Here is a 14,862-nt window from a genome sequence, read left to right on the forward strand (position 1 = left end):
GAACGCTGTTTGACGTCGAAATGGTGTTGGAAACCGTATGCGTCGTGGTCGTTGTGTCAAAATACGTAACGTTCATACATGTTAAATTGACCTTGTGTACTGATAATACATCTTGACGGAAAAAAAATTCATTGAGAAGTTTCGTAGGTTTAACGTGTATGAAACGAACTTGATCTTGCATATGATGGTAATGGCTTGATGATTATTTGGCGGGAAATAGACGCTGCCGTGTCGTGCGAATGCTTTTACATTTATACATGTAGTCCGACATTGAGTTTCATTTTTTCTCGAAGTGACTATGAAGATTTGAACGTTAAATGAGTATTATTTAACCCTAAAGAGGTTCACAATTAAAAGAATTCGATGGATTTTTTTATCAAACGATGACTTTTGAAGACTAATTAGTGGCTTTTTGCTGATGAAAATGTTACTACACCTTATTTGCATATTTTGGTAAAAAACGAATATGATTGTGGTAGAAACAGGTCACACTACTCGTGGTTGTTGAATATAGAATTCATTCCACACTCGTAAGCTATTTTTTAAAAGTTACAAAAGACACGAGCTACAGCTCGTGTCTTTTGTAACTTTTAAAAAATAACTCACTCGTGTGGAATAAATTCAATATTCAACAACCACTCATTGTGTAAACTCTATATAGTTATTATCAATAGTATATAATTAATCTTTAATTGTTTTCATACTAAATCCAACTCTCTGATTCGCAGATTCTTTTTCTTCATATACTATGGAGAAAAAAACCGGGAATGGCGCGAAAATCCGACGTAATCATGACGTCACAAGAGAGTCTTTGACGTTGCGTATTGATTTTAAAAAACATTATCCATTGGAAAATCAATAGAACCCTACGTTTAAACGTATTTTATGTCATCAAGTAGTCTGAGAAATTAATTATAAGCATTGATGCAACTATTTTTAACTTCATAGGGTTATGAAACAAAATTTGTTTGCAAACTTTTGTGAGAATCCGATACGCGGATTCACAAAATTTCTTTCATACTCCTATGAACTTAAAGAATTGTAACATCAATGCTTGAATACACCATTTTTACTTTATATTATGACCTTGGTTTAAGTATTCATTTTTATTTTTAGCAGATTTTTATGACGTTTACCATCTTCTGCATTGTAGCTCGGAAGGAATTTAACAAAGACCAGAAGAGATGGAGACGCGTTTAACATTTTCCCCCAGTTTTACACATATATTAATATTCCTCAAAACATTTGTCATTTACATCCTGCCATTAACAAATTATTATATTCAACAACAGATTTAATCGGAACTTATATATCCCGATTGCAGAAAGACGTGACAAACATTTCCACCAAAACAGATTTGCTAAATACACGTGGTACTAATATTATGAACTTACATGTTTGTTTATATTTATCAAAAGTTTGGTTAATTGAATCAATGTCATTGCGAACAGTGAATATGTATATTTGGATGGTCATGTGATCAAGAAGTGTTCAGTCGTGGATTTTTGACTATCTGTGAAATGTGGCTATTGTCTTTGTAATATGTACTATTCCATAAACAAGCTCATGTACTAAGTATGTTCGACATCAATAATACGATGTAAACAAGTAAGGTAAGATAAAAGTGTGTGTCTTTGTCGATATTTCGCAAAAGATTATTGTGAGATCTAGCTGAGATCGGCATGCTTCACTGACAGAGATATATTCTAGTAACCATTACTACTTAGGCTCTAAGCAGATTGTACGTACACTTTATTTGAATTTCAGCACTGTCTTTGCGATAACCATTTTCAGAATCTCTACAGAATTATAAGTTTCCTAATTGAACAACCATTATTTGATATAAAATGTCGAATAACAAGAGACAAAGCGATGGACAAAATGGCAAGTCAAAATCAGACCGGCGAATATCGAAACCTCTAACGGACACTACTAATGATAAGTTGGATCATATTAACCATATGTTGGCTACCCCATGACGAAAGATTACTTAGTTTTCCATATGAACAAAATCCTGGAGGAAATTAGAAATTGAAACAAGGAAATGGTAGAACGCCATGAAAGAAGATTGTTCTTAGCTAGAGATGGATAATAATAAACTGCGAGACACAGTAAAAGAGTTAGAAAAAAGTGTTGCGTAATCAGTTGAGAGTGCAACTAACTTTAAGAGATAAGGCAATAGAACGCTAAGATGGAAAGAATTCCGTTCGGATCATTGGCCTTGAGAGCGACCGAAATGACACAGCCGAAGCCACTGTGGACAAAAGGGGCAAATTCTTCCGAGGAAGTGGACATCGAACCAGATATCGATATCGCTTATAGACTATGCCACCTTCCATCAAACGTAAATTTACAAGACGGATGAACCAAAAGTACTGAAGAGCTGAAAATCTCTGAAAGGAAAGAAGATTATAGTTTTGAGGACGTGATACGTGGTGTTATTCCACTCTCAGGCCATTGTATTAATGTACTGGGTGTTGGATAAATATAATCATACTCCACTAGTGGAATAATACCTTCCGGTAATTTGATTCGGTATTTTGATTGGTGGAAAAAATTGAACTCTGACCTAGAGCTTTTCGTTTCCGTGCATATAGTCCGCGATTGGTTTTGTTTTGGACTTAATGACAATGGCTCATTATGGTTTCATAGATGTAAAATTATCTTAATTTAAACAAACAACGATGTTATATCAGAAATATTTTTTTTGATAAAAAGAAATATTCATGAAAATGTATTTTTGAATATCAATTTGCTTTTTACAATATGGGTTATATTAGTACGCCTATTTTGCATAAGAAAGTAAGCAGATTTGCATTCAACAAATGATTTTTCCCCTTCGTTAATTATTAAGCTCGTGTCTTTTGTAACTTTTAAAAAATAATTAACTCAGCGAAAAAAAAATCCATATCCATTAGTTACTCGTTGTGTAACCTCTATATATGAACTTGGTGATACATGAACTAAAGATGTATTACTTGAACTTTCTAGCCTTTTTAGCTTCATTCGTTGTACACGATGCACATACATAGTTAATTGTAGAACGTTCATACAAATGATATCACTATAAATCATAACAATACGATACAGGAAAATCAGCAGATATATACGTGTACATATATTGACTATTGATTTAATGATGGTTTTTTTTTAAACGTAACTCTTCTTTGAATTTTTCTTATTATGTACATGTACTTGACACATATGTTCTCTTATGTGTATAATTTTAAAGTTTAATTTTTGACAGTAAATATTCACTGAGAAAAAAAATGTGTCCATGTATGTTCGGTATACAATACAATATAATCAAATGCTGCATGCGGTATGGAAATATGATATACAGTATGAAAGTACGAGTCAAAGAAGTAATTCTAACAGTGCGGATAGAATGTTATCGAATATTGGAAGCGATCGTGCCTTTGTCATGACACAAAAAGAACAAATAAAATTACATATCAAGGACGGTCACGAATGTTCACAAAACTACAGATAAACTATAGTGACAATAGCGACGCGTATCGTCTGGATGATCCCTTTGGTCAGTCGCTATTATTAGTTGCGATTGCCGAAGGCTTGTATAGTTTATCTAATGAAAGCCATATCAAAATGGTGTGCAGTTTAAATTATATCAAAGTTGTATATTAGATAGTATTTTATTAGAAATGGTGTCGGTCTGTTTGTACACATTATGAAAGTAGTTATTCAATGTCTTTTGGGTTTAAAAAGTCATTGGCAGAGAATGGAAGGACGTTCTTCTTGAAGCATCTACGACTTCATAAAATATTGATAATAATGGTTTTTTTTGTAATTTAATTTAGATAACTCCAACAGGTGTACTAATTAGGCATAAATTACCATGATTTTACTTACTTTTACAATAAAGCAAATTGATTTGTGGCGCATTGATGTCTTATCCAATAGTTCAGTTTGGCCAATGACTGTACAACTTTTAAAATATCCCGCGAAATCGTTAAGTATGCATGGCGTCATAATATTTAACGTATAATTCTGTCGGTCTACGGAAAATAACATCAAACATCTAACCAATAGAAACGAATGTAACATATGAAATTCAATTATTAAAATACAAAAGATGCATATGCTATACAACACTGGATGGGGTGATGACCACGTTCATATCTGTATTTACAAAGCAAAATGTAAACATGACTATCTGAAAACTGAACTTACTCCATGTCTGGTGTTAGGTGGCGACAATGCATGCTTGGTTGTATCTTTCACTGCTTTTCCAGTGGGATTCTTAAAAGGAAAGAAATACAATATTTTAGCATTGTATGTAGTCCGTAATCAAGTGAATGAAGGCACTGACGAGAATGTTTAAAGTATGTATTGCGTTTATGTTCTGGTTATAATTAGGAAAAAAAGAAGTTTCAGTTAGATCGGTCTAACAAATAGCTGATTTCTTGTCTGGCTTCCCATATTTTATTTGAAACATGTGATAACCTGAAAATGGACAATGGATGATGTTGAATTGAATAAATTCTTTAGTATATTTTAGTTTGATATTTACATCAGAAGCTGTAGTTTGTTGCTCAATGTTTCCTTCCACGATCTCTGAGCTTCTGAAATAAAATTATAAACTATGTTAGATAATTAATCTCAAATAACATTTTAACTCGAAATACGTCAAATTTTGTTAAAGTTCATTATAATTGAAATATGAAAATTAATGACACAAACTATAGATTGCTATTTGTAATCAATGAATTGATTTGTGACATTTTAAATTAAGATCCGTACGCTATGTAAAAAATGTAGCTTACAAACCAGCAAAAAAGATTAATTTCTACTATTCACTTCTCAACAGCGTTCTTCATTGTTTATAACGAAGGCTGTTGAGAGAAATCAATAATTTTGTTTTCAAATTGCCCTTTGTCTGTGGTCCGCCGTCCGTCATTCCGTATGTTACTAATTATTGTTAACGCTATTTCTCAGAAAGCACTGAAATTTAAGTACCTCTAATACATAGGTTCCTCTAAGGCCCTAGATCAGTCAACAAGATGGCTGAAAGGCAGCCATCTTGGATTTTGGTAGTTAAATTTTGTCACCGCTATTTCTCTGAAGGTGCCACATGGATCGGTCTAATTTCTATACGCAGGTTCCCTTAGGGCTCTAGTTGTAGATATTGCATTTTGGAGCCAATCGGTCTTTCCATTGTCAGTTATATATCATTTTGACCCTTTCCATTGTCAGTTATATATCATTCTTTTGTGGGCGCCAAGATCCCTCTGGGATCTCTTGTTTTTCTATAGCAGCATCATCAATAAAAACAATGTTGCTTATCATTTATTATGCTTATTCAAAATAATCAATGTCATGTCATGCAAATGTAAAATCTTGATTAGTATGTGACCTCACACTTTGCTCTGCGTTGTTCTCATTCTGATTTTGTATATTACAGTTGGCAGGAATGCACCAATCAGGCAATTAATTAATTAATTAATGTAATGTAAATCCACATGCAACACCAATTAGTCTGGAACCTCATATCTTCATGGTGTCTTACTCTCTATAAGTGTTTTTATTTTAGCAAAATTTGGGACATCCATGCCGTTTGTTTTACTCCCAAGTCGTTTGTTTTACTCCCAAGTCGTTTGTTTCACAATGGAGTTTAGTGGAATTTGACATGTTCGATGTTTTGATTCAGATAGAATTACTTTAGATTTAAATTGTAAAGCAACTGCTGCACACATCTACCTCTACCTCAAGTTCTATTCAAATTACGGTAAATATACTGAAGTGAATATTCCGTTTTATCTTGCATCAATGATTATAAAAATTGTGACTGAGAAGAAACATATATCTAGATTTGATCAGTTAAAATATCATCTCAAGGTTATTTTCTGGCGGTATGTCAGTATTGTCCAAGTCTCGTTGATTTTGCGAAAAGAACTGTTTGTGTCAAGTTGTCGTATGAAGAATGTGTCATAAATAAAATGTCTATTGTTTATATAATTATTTATAAAAAAATCTTAAACAATTTGGCGGCATTTTGAAAATGTGTGTTTCTTACGCTTTGAAGAGTCGAAACTGCAGTCTTTATTTACTTCATTACTTCTGCTTATATTGCAAGTACAACATTTTTCGCATTTATTTTTATTTACACAAAGGCACGATAAGGGTCAAGCGTTACTGGAATCAGTGATTTTCTTACGCAATAATTTCAGACGCCTGTACCTTTTGAATTGGGAAAACACTATATTTTATTTTATTTTATTTGAATCGTGTATATTTATATGCATGCAGTGAAGCTAAGTGAAGAAGAAAAAGAAAGTTGTGAGGGTCTTTTCAATATCAAGGTATTATTACATGTTTGCCAAAAGAGGGAAATGACAGAAGGTTTAAATTGGAGATCCATATCATTATTATATAGGCTTACAAAATAGCAGCAACCATTGCAGATAGAATAAAGCCAGTATTACCTCGTATAATAAGCAATATATAATTAATGGTAGGTTTATAGGGGAAAACAACTTTGTGATATCATGCACCTTTTAGAAGAAAAAAAGACTAATTATAACAAAAACTCGAGAAATTGCAAAATTGACTACACAATTTGTTAAATTTTTTATTCCACCCACATAACGATGTTATTTAATATCATATGACAATGAGTGTTATTCAATGCTCAGAGTTTCAGAGAAGAAGTTGTTTATATGAAAATCGCCATATTGACCCCCTTTTGGCCCCACAACTCAGGCCCCCGGGGTGTCAGCGCCCTGATTTGTACAATTTTGAATCCCCACCCTATGAGGATGCGCTATCCTATGCTTAGTTTCAGAGAAGAAGTCGTTTGTATGGAAATAGCCAAATTGACCTTTTTGGTCCTGCCCCTCAGGCCCCCGTGGGTCAGCGCAACCATTTATAAGGATATACTATTGCATAATCAGTGCCATCAAATGGGTTTCAAAAAGTAGCCGTTTATTTGAAAATAGCCTAATTGACGCTTTTGGTCCCGCCCCTAATGCCTCCAGGGGCCTCCGACCATTTATACAATTTTCAGTCAGAACCCCCATAGGGATGCTACCAGTCAACATTTGTTAAATTGTTGAGAAGAAGTCGATTGTTGACGACAGACGCCGGACGTCGGACGCCAAGGTATCGCTTCGGACCAGGTGAGCTAAGAATGGCTATCATTCTCCTTACCTTGCAATCGTTTTTTCAATAGTACATCAGAATCACCAAAGTGCTTAAATTTAAGTCCGTTTCATACGCAGAAAGGACTTGATGTTAAGTTACACAAGTCAATATATTCCATAAAACTAGCATTTTTATGCTAGACACAATTGATATATACATTTAATTAAAATGAACACAACTGGTTGGCTACTCCTTGATCAGCAAACCTATTTGCATGTATTACTCTTGTATCAAATTCTCAGAGAACTTGTATCATTTGCTTTGATTCATTACACTTTATGCTTATATGATTTAAACTTATACAAATATACTTATTGTACAGGTATCATACCAATGGGGCAGTTAATGACGCCCCATTCGATACTTGTCTGTATGAGCAGTTATTGACGCCCTCTTGTTTTGCATGGGCAGTTATTGACGCTCTCGTATTTCTCACGCACAGTTATTTACGCCCTATTGTTTTGCATGGGCAGTTATTGGCCCCCTTGGAAACAACCGTGGCCATTACCTTCATCTTGTGTTTGTTTTCAATGTTCAATGTGAAGCATGCATAGTCTCGGTCTTCATCTATAACGTGAAGAATATTAATTTTGCTAACTCTAGGTCGGACTTGCTTACGCTCAGTGATAAAAGAGAGTCGAGTCGGAAGGTTAGTCTAGCCAGAATTTCTGATTCCATAACTGGTGTCGCTTGATGAAACGGGTCACTGATAAAAATGCCATAATTAAAGATAGACTACAACTGCAAAGTTCCTAGATATGCTAACCATATACTTATGTAATACCGCTATATGAACACAAACGCTAAATGTAGGCCAACTTTGCTAGCCAAACGTATTCAGTACGATCCTCTCCCTGAAACCCTTGGCGACTCTCACGTCAAAAGTTGAGTTCTGTTAAGATACGACTAGGATCAGACAACCAATGAAAACGTGTTTCCTATATGTCAATGAACAATTCCAGCGAAGTCATATTTACTATTTCGTCAATTATTAAATTCTTTACATCGGTTACATGAAGTATTTGGATACGTTACTCTCCAAACGGATAATAGGAAAAGTAAATGCGTGCGTGGTTTCTGTTTCACAAAGTTAAACAATTTATGCAAGGAGAGACTTGGCTATTGAAGAATAAAACACAAAAAATTGGTGAACGAACAAAATAAACAAAACAAAAAAATCACACATATGCTCATCTTTGGTATTTTAAATCAGTCGCAAACAACGTGTTTTCAAAGGGCGCTGCCATTTTCTCAATCAATAGATCAATGATACGAGCTTTTTCATGGGTTGCTTATTACGTAAATGGAAGGGCCGCAACTGCGGTAATCCAGCAGGTGGCGCAGTCCGGGAACATTTTGTGACGTCGGACCTGCCAAGGGTTTCAGGGACAGTAGACGTTCTGAATACCCTTGGCTAGCGAAGTTGAAGGTAGGCATCTCGAATCAACATGTCTAAAGATGGTGTTATTTTTTTTTACTTAATGATCTATCCCAAATACAGCTCATTAGCAAGACAATATATACAAGTGTAGATACACAATCATAGACACCTACATCATTTGACCGGCCGTAGCAATTATAATTATGTGTTTGCTTCATTTCATGCGCACCTCTAGAGTCCCACTGAGAATCTAGAATAATAAACATTGATTTGTTGAAAAGGAGTGGTTGATTCGATCATTGCTTTATATAATTAGTGACGTCACAAGAGCAGTTGCTTTCCTTTCATGACCCGAGAAATATAGGCGACTTTGGTGAAAGTTCTGCTTGTTTTCTGTGAGGACGGTTTGTTATCATCGTGATAAATCGAGCAACAAATCGATAGTTAGATGCAAAATATCATTATAAATTGCATTTATTATAACTTACAATCAAAAGCGGTCTCTATCTCCCTATCAGTTTTAGAGCCATATCTGTCCTTACACAAAATGTTTTCTGTTCACGGCTTGTGTTGACTACAACCAATATACTTATTAACCACTGCAAATCTAACAACATACTCTACAATAGCAAACCATTTTGATTGAAGTACTCACCCAAAATATTGGTCAGCTTGTTTCATCGTCTTCCGTTTATCGGATAAACTGATTTTATACTGCACATATGAATTGTCTCTCCATAATCCACTGAATGACAATAATATTTTCCTGTTGTATTTGTTCAGATATGCGTTAATATTTTTTGACAAATCGTTGTGGAAATGGGTTTTGAATGCATTCCAAGCATCCCTGTCACATATGTTGAAAACGATGATGACTTCATGTTCTCCTGGGCTGTATGTGATATCTTTGATTGCATATGGACGCACTGTCTGCTTCAAAAATTTCTCCAATTCACTAGTATGAATGCATAGATAAAGCCTTTTTGCAAGTTCATCCTTGCGATCTTTATTGCCACTAGTAAACGGACAAACGCTAACGGAAACATCTGAAAAATTGAAAAAGAAGCGTTACATCACATTGTTTATATGGTGTTGCCTATATTCCAAGTATATATTTTCTATGCTTTAGTGCATTTGTTGAATTTACATAGATAAACTTACCGAATCCTTCAACGTTTCCCGAGGCATCGCGTCCAGAACCACTGGATGCCTCCGCCATGACTCTTCCAGGCTAAGTCGAACTCACATCATCTGTAAAAGGTGGAACACATTGAAATGTAATTGGAACATTTTCCCATTGTGACTATGCGTCTTCAATACACATATTTTATCGGTGCAACCTGAAAATGATAAAAACAAAATACAATTTAAGTTAGGAAAACTTATGACTTAAATATGATATGATTGCGGTTCATGAAGGATTTGCACGAAAATAACCACCGCCATCAGCCAATGCAAATATAAACTTTTAGCAATTCAATTAATTTGCACGAGTTTACATCTAACTCACCTTCATCAATCAATGCAAGAAACAATGTTGGAAATCAATATCTTTATTAACGTTAACCAGTTTAAAAGTCCTGCTATGAAATTACCTTTAATGTACATTCAAATTATACCAGTTGACACACGGGTTCATATATGCACACCATGAACTGATCGGGTATTACAATCTAATGCAATAAAACGAAACTACACAATATGCTTGACATAATTAGTTCCTTGAGTGTAGATTATTTTTACATAACAACCTACAGTCGTTTGCCAAACTGCTAGATGAATCATAAGCTTCTCTAACTGAATCAATTCCGTTGGTCTAATTGCCAAATGTCTACATAATTAATATCTTCATTGACATTAACAATCGTTATTTCATTCAACATGGGGTCCAAGCGCAAATTTTTGTCGGAATACAATTAACGATAAATGGTTATTTCAAACTTTCATGGTGGTGAAAAGTAATTACGAAATCCAATCCCTATATTTACACTCACACGACTTTTTATTTATATTTTATGCAATAAAATCGTCATTAAAAAGTGACGTAATTATTCAATAAAAGTCGGTCAAAAGTGGGAGGAGCTTACTCAATTGAACAGCGAATGATGACGCTTCACTCAAGGTAGAATTATTAATCCGCGACGACAAAAAAGTTCAATATTTTAGTGTAAAATAAACATGACAAGCAAAGTAAATTTCAGAGATAATTTTTATTTAATCAGATCAGAACTTTAAATATATATTCAATTTTGCTAAAAGTTAATATATAGCGTAATAACATAAAGAATTTGTACACGGCCACATGTGTGAACTCGGTGACCGTTATTGTGCAGCGAGGCGAAGCTGACGCACGCTTACACACTGGAGTTTGCCGAAGTTGTCGAACACCGATTTTCAAGTAGCTCAATGTGTTTGAATTGTCGTCTGACTTGACGGTTTTACATCCTCGGAGCCATGTGATTATATAATCTACGCTTAGATCCATATCGCCATCGATAGATGAAACAAATTCACTTGTGTTCGATGGACACAATGTGTATTTGTGGTGACGCGGAACTGTCAACACGTGGATTATTAGCGGTGCATGTTTTATAATACACATGAATAAATACTCAAAGAACAAAGACAAGAGGATATGTTTATAACTGACCTCTATCAGGGGGTCTCACACCCGTCTACCCCAAAGACTCGATCGTTAGACTCGAACATAGGCACAGAGGTAATGTTTTACATTTGACACCCATCATTTTTAACAAAAATGAAAGCACGTCGCCCCGGTCGGGATATATTTTTCCGTTTCTTATACAATTGTCTAATTTAAAATATTGTTTGATATTATATATTTAATTAATTTAATTTATGTTTTTATTATTTACAATTTTATCATAAATTCCTATGAATAAAAACAATATACACGTATTGTTTGCGTCAAAATGAAAACAAAGCAATGTGTTTCTCTTTTTTTTAAAAGTAGTCCTTTTTACGTTGCACTGAGTTTTTCTCTTATCGTAGTTTCGAAGATAATTGCAATTTTATCCTGCCCAAGCATTATCGGGTAATACCAAATCGGCTAGTCATTTGCGTATAGTGACAATGCCAAGCAAGTGTATAATCTATATGTAATTTGTGGTTGTTAAAAGTTAATGGATTTAAAATAAGTTGCCCTGTTTGTTTTTAGTTCCCAGAACAATAACTATTTGTCAGCAGTGTATAATATGGGGCATCATCGCGCTAATTCGTAATACGTTGCACATGAATATCCGACCTACGGATATATATGTAAGATAGAGATATCTTTTCCCTAGCAAGCACGGGATATCCCTGTGAAGTATGGGAGGAAATTGTAGACTTACCTAGTGGATCCAGTAGCCTGACTTAGGGATCTATGCAGACTGTGACTAGGTGATACAGTAGATTGATATAAGGGATACAGTAGATCGATATAGGGAATACTGTAGACTGATATAGGGGATACAGTAGACTGATATAGGGGATACTATAGACTGATATAGGGGATACAGTAGATCGATATAGGGAATACTGTAGACTGATATAGGGAATACTGTACTGTAGACTGACCTAGGGGATACACTGTAGATACTGATTATAGGGGATACAGTAGACTGACCTAGGGGATACTATAGACTGATATAGGGGATACTGTAGGGAATACTGTAGATGACCTAGGGGATACAGTAGACTGACCTAGGGGATACTGACTGATATAGGGGATACTGTAGACTGATATAGGGAATACTGTAGACTGACCTAGGGGATACTGTAGACTGATATAGGGGATACAGTAGACTGACCTAGGGGATACTTAGACTGTAGACTGATATAGGGGATACTATAGACTGATATAGGGGATACAGTAGACTGATATAGGGGATACTGTAGACTGACCTAGGAGTAGACTAGGGGATACAGTAGATTGATATAGGGGATACTGTAGACTGATATAGGGGATACTGTAGACTGATACCTAGGGGATACAGTAGACTGATATAGGGGATACTGTAGACTGACCTAGGGGATACTGTAGACTGATATAGGGGATACTGTAGACTGATATAGGGGATACAGTAGACTGACCTAGGGGATACAGTAGACTGATATAGGGGGGATACAGTAGACTGATATAGGGGATACAGTAGACTGACCTAGGGGATACTAGTAGACTGATATAGGGGATACAGTAGACTGATAGGGGATAGGGGAGATAACTGTAGACTGATATAGGGGATACAGTAGACTGACCTAGGGGATACAGTAGACTGATATAGGGGATACAGTAGACTGACTGACCTAGGGGATACAGTAGACTGATATAGGGGATACAGTAGACTGATATAGGGGATACAGTAGACTGACCTAGGGGATACGTAGACTGATATAGGGGATACTGTAGACTGATATAGGGATACAGTAGACTGACCTAGGGGATACAGTAGACTGATATAGGGGATACTGTAGACTGACCTAGGGGATACTGTAGACTGATATAGGGGATACTGTAGACTGATATAGGGGATACAGTAGACTGATATAGGGGATACTGTAGACTGATATAGGGGATACTGTAGACTGATATAGGGATACTGTAGACTGATATAGGGGATACTGTAGACTGATATAGGGGATACTGTAGACTGATATAGGGGATACTTGTATAGACTGACGATAGGGGATACTATAGACTGAATATAGGGATACAGTAGACTGACCTAGGGGATACAGTAGACTGACCTAGGGGATACTGTTAGACTGATAGGGGATACTGTAGACTGACCTAGGGGATACTGTAGACTGATATAGGGGATACTGTAGACTGATATAGGGGATACTGTAGACTGACCTAGGGGATACTGTAGACTGATATAGGGGATACTGTAGGGGACTGATATAGGGGATACAGTAGACTGACCTAGGGGATACTGTAGACTGATATAGGGGATACTGTAGACTGATATAGGGGATACAGTAGACTGATATAGGGGATACAGTAGACTGACCTAGGGGATACTGTAGACTGATATAGGGGATACTAGTAGACTGATATAGGGGATACTGTAGACTGATATAGGGGATACAGTAGACTGATATAGGGGATACAGTAGACTGATATAGGGATACTGTAGACTGATATAGGGGATACTGTAGACTGATATAGGGGATACTGTAGACTGATATAGGGGATACTGTAGACTGATATAGGGGATACTGTAGACTGATATAGGGGATACAGTAGACTGATATAGGGGATACAGTAGACTGATATAGGGGATACTGTAGACTGATATAGGGGATACTGTAGACTGACTAGGGGATACAGTAGACTGATATAGGGGATACAGTAGACTGATATAGGGGATACTGTAGACTGATATAGGGGATACTGTAGACTGATATAGGGGATACTGTAGACTGATATAGGGGGTAGACTGATATAGGGATAGACTGATATAGGGGATACAGTAGACTGATATAGGGGATACAGTAGACTGATATAGGGGATACAGTAGACTGATATAGGGGATACAGTAGACTGATATAGGGGATACAGTAGACTGATATAGGGGATACTGTAGACTGATATAGGGGATACTGTAGACTGATATAGGGGATACAGTAGACTGATATAGGGGATACTGTAGACTGATATAGGGGATACTGTAGACTGATATAGGGGATACTGTAGACTGATATAGGGGATACTGTAGACTGATATAGGGGATACAGTAGACTGATATAGGGGATACTGTAGACTGATATAGGGGGATACAGTAGACTGATATAGGGGATACTGTAGACTGATATAGGGGATACTGTAGACTGATATAGGGGATACAGTAGACTGATATAGGGATACTGTAGACTGATATAGGGGATACTGTAGACTGATATAGGGGATACAGTAGACTGATATAGGGGATACAGTAGACTGATATAGGGGATACTGTAGACTGATATAGGGATACTGTAGACTGATATAGGGGATACAGTAGACTGATATAGGGGATACAGTAGACTGATATAGGGGATACTGTAGACTGATATAGGGGATACAGTAGACTGATATAGGGGATACTGTAGACTGATATAGGGGATACTGTAGACTGATATAGGGGATACAGTAGACTGATATAGGGGATACAGTAGACTGACTAGGGGATACTGTAGACTGATATAGGGATACTGTATGGGGACTGGGATATATAGGGGATACTGTAGACTGATATAGGGGATACAGTAGACTGACCTAGGGGATACAGTAGACTGATATAGGGGATACTGTAGACTGATATAGGGGATACTGT

At 36.0% G+C, this 14,862-nt stretch overlaps 1 protein-coding gene across 3 annotated transcripts in view; it reads right to left on the minus strand.

The window, feature by feature from the left end:
* LOC138323736 (uncharacterized) overlaps positions 1 to 14,862 on the minus strand; it is a 47,492-nt gene that overhangs the window by 24,121 nt on the left and 8,509 nt on the right. Inside the window, exons 2-5 of one of the 3 annotated variants that reach the window (XM_069268541.1) lie at positions 9,704 to 9,793; positions 9,198 to 9,588; positions 4,532 to 4,580; positions 4,192 to 4,260 (exon numbers count right to left, since the gene is read on the minus strand). In XM_069268541.1, coding sequence (XP_069124642.1) covers positions 4,192 to 4,260; positions 4,532 to 4,580; positions 9,198 to 9,588; positions 9,704 to 9,761 — 567 coding nt within the window. In that variant the 5' untranslated portion in view covers positions 9,762 to 9,793. Of the gene's footprint in view, positions 1 to 4,191; positions 4,261 to 4,531; positions 4,584 to 9,197; positions 9,589 to 9,703; positions 9,883 to 14,862 lie in introns of all 3 variants that reach the window. The other 2 variants (XM_069268539.1, XM_069268540.1) reach the window with 2 other exon arrangements.

The sequence above is a fragment of the Argopecten irradians genome, chromosome 5 (assembly GCF_041381155.1).
Source record: "Argopecten irradians isolate NY chromosome 5, Ai_NY, whole genome shotgun sequence".
NCBI classification, from domain to species: Eukaryota; Metazoa; Mollusca; class Bivalvia; order Pectinida; family Pectinidae; genus Argopecten; species Argopecten irradians.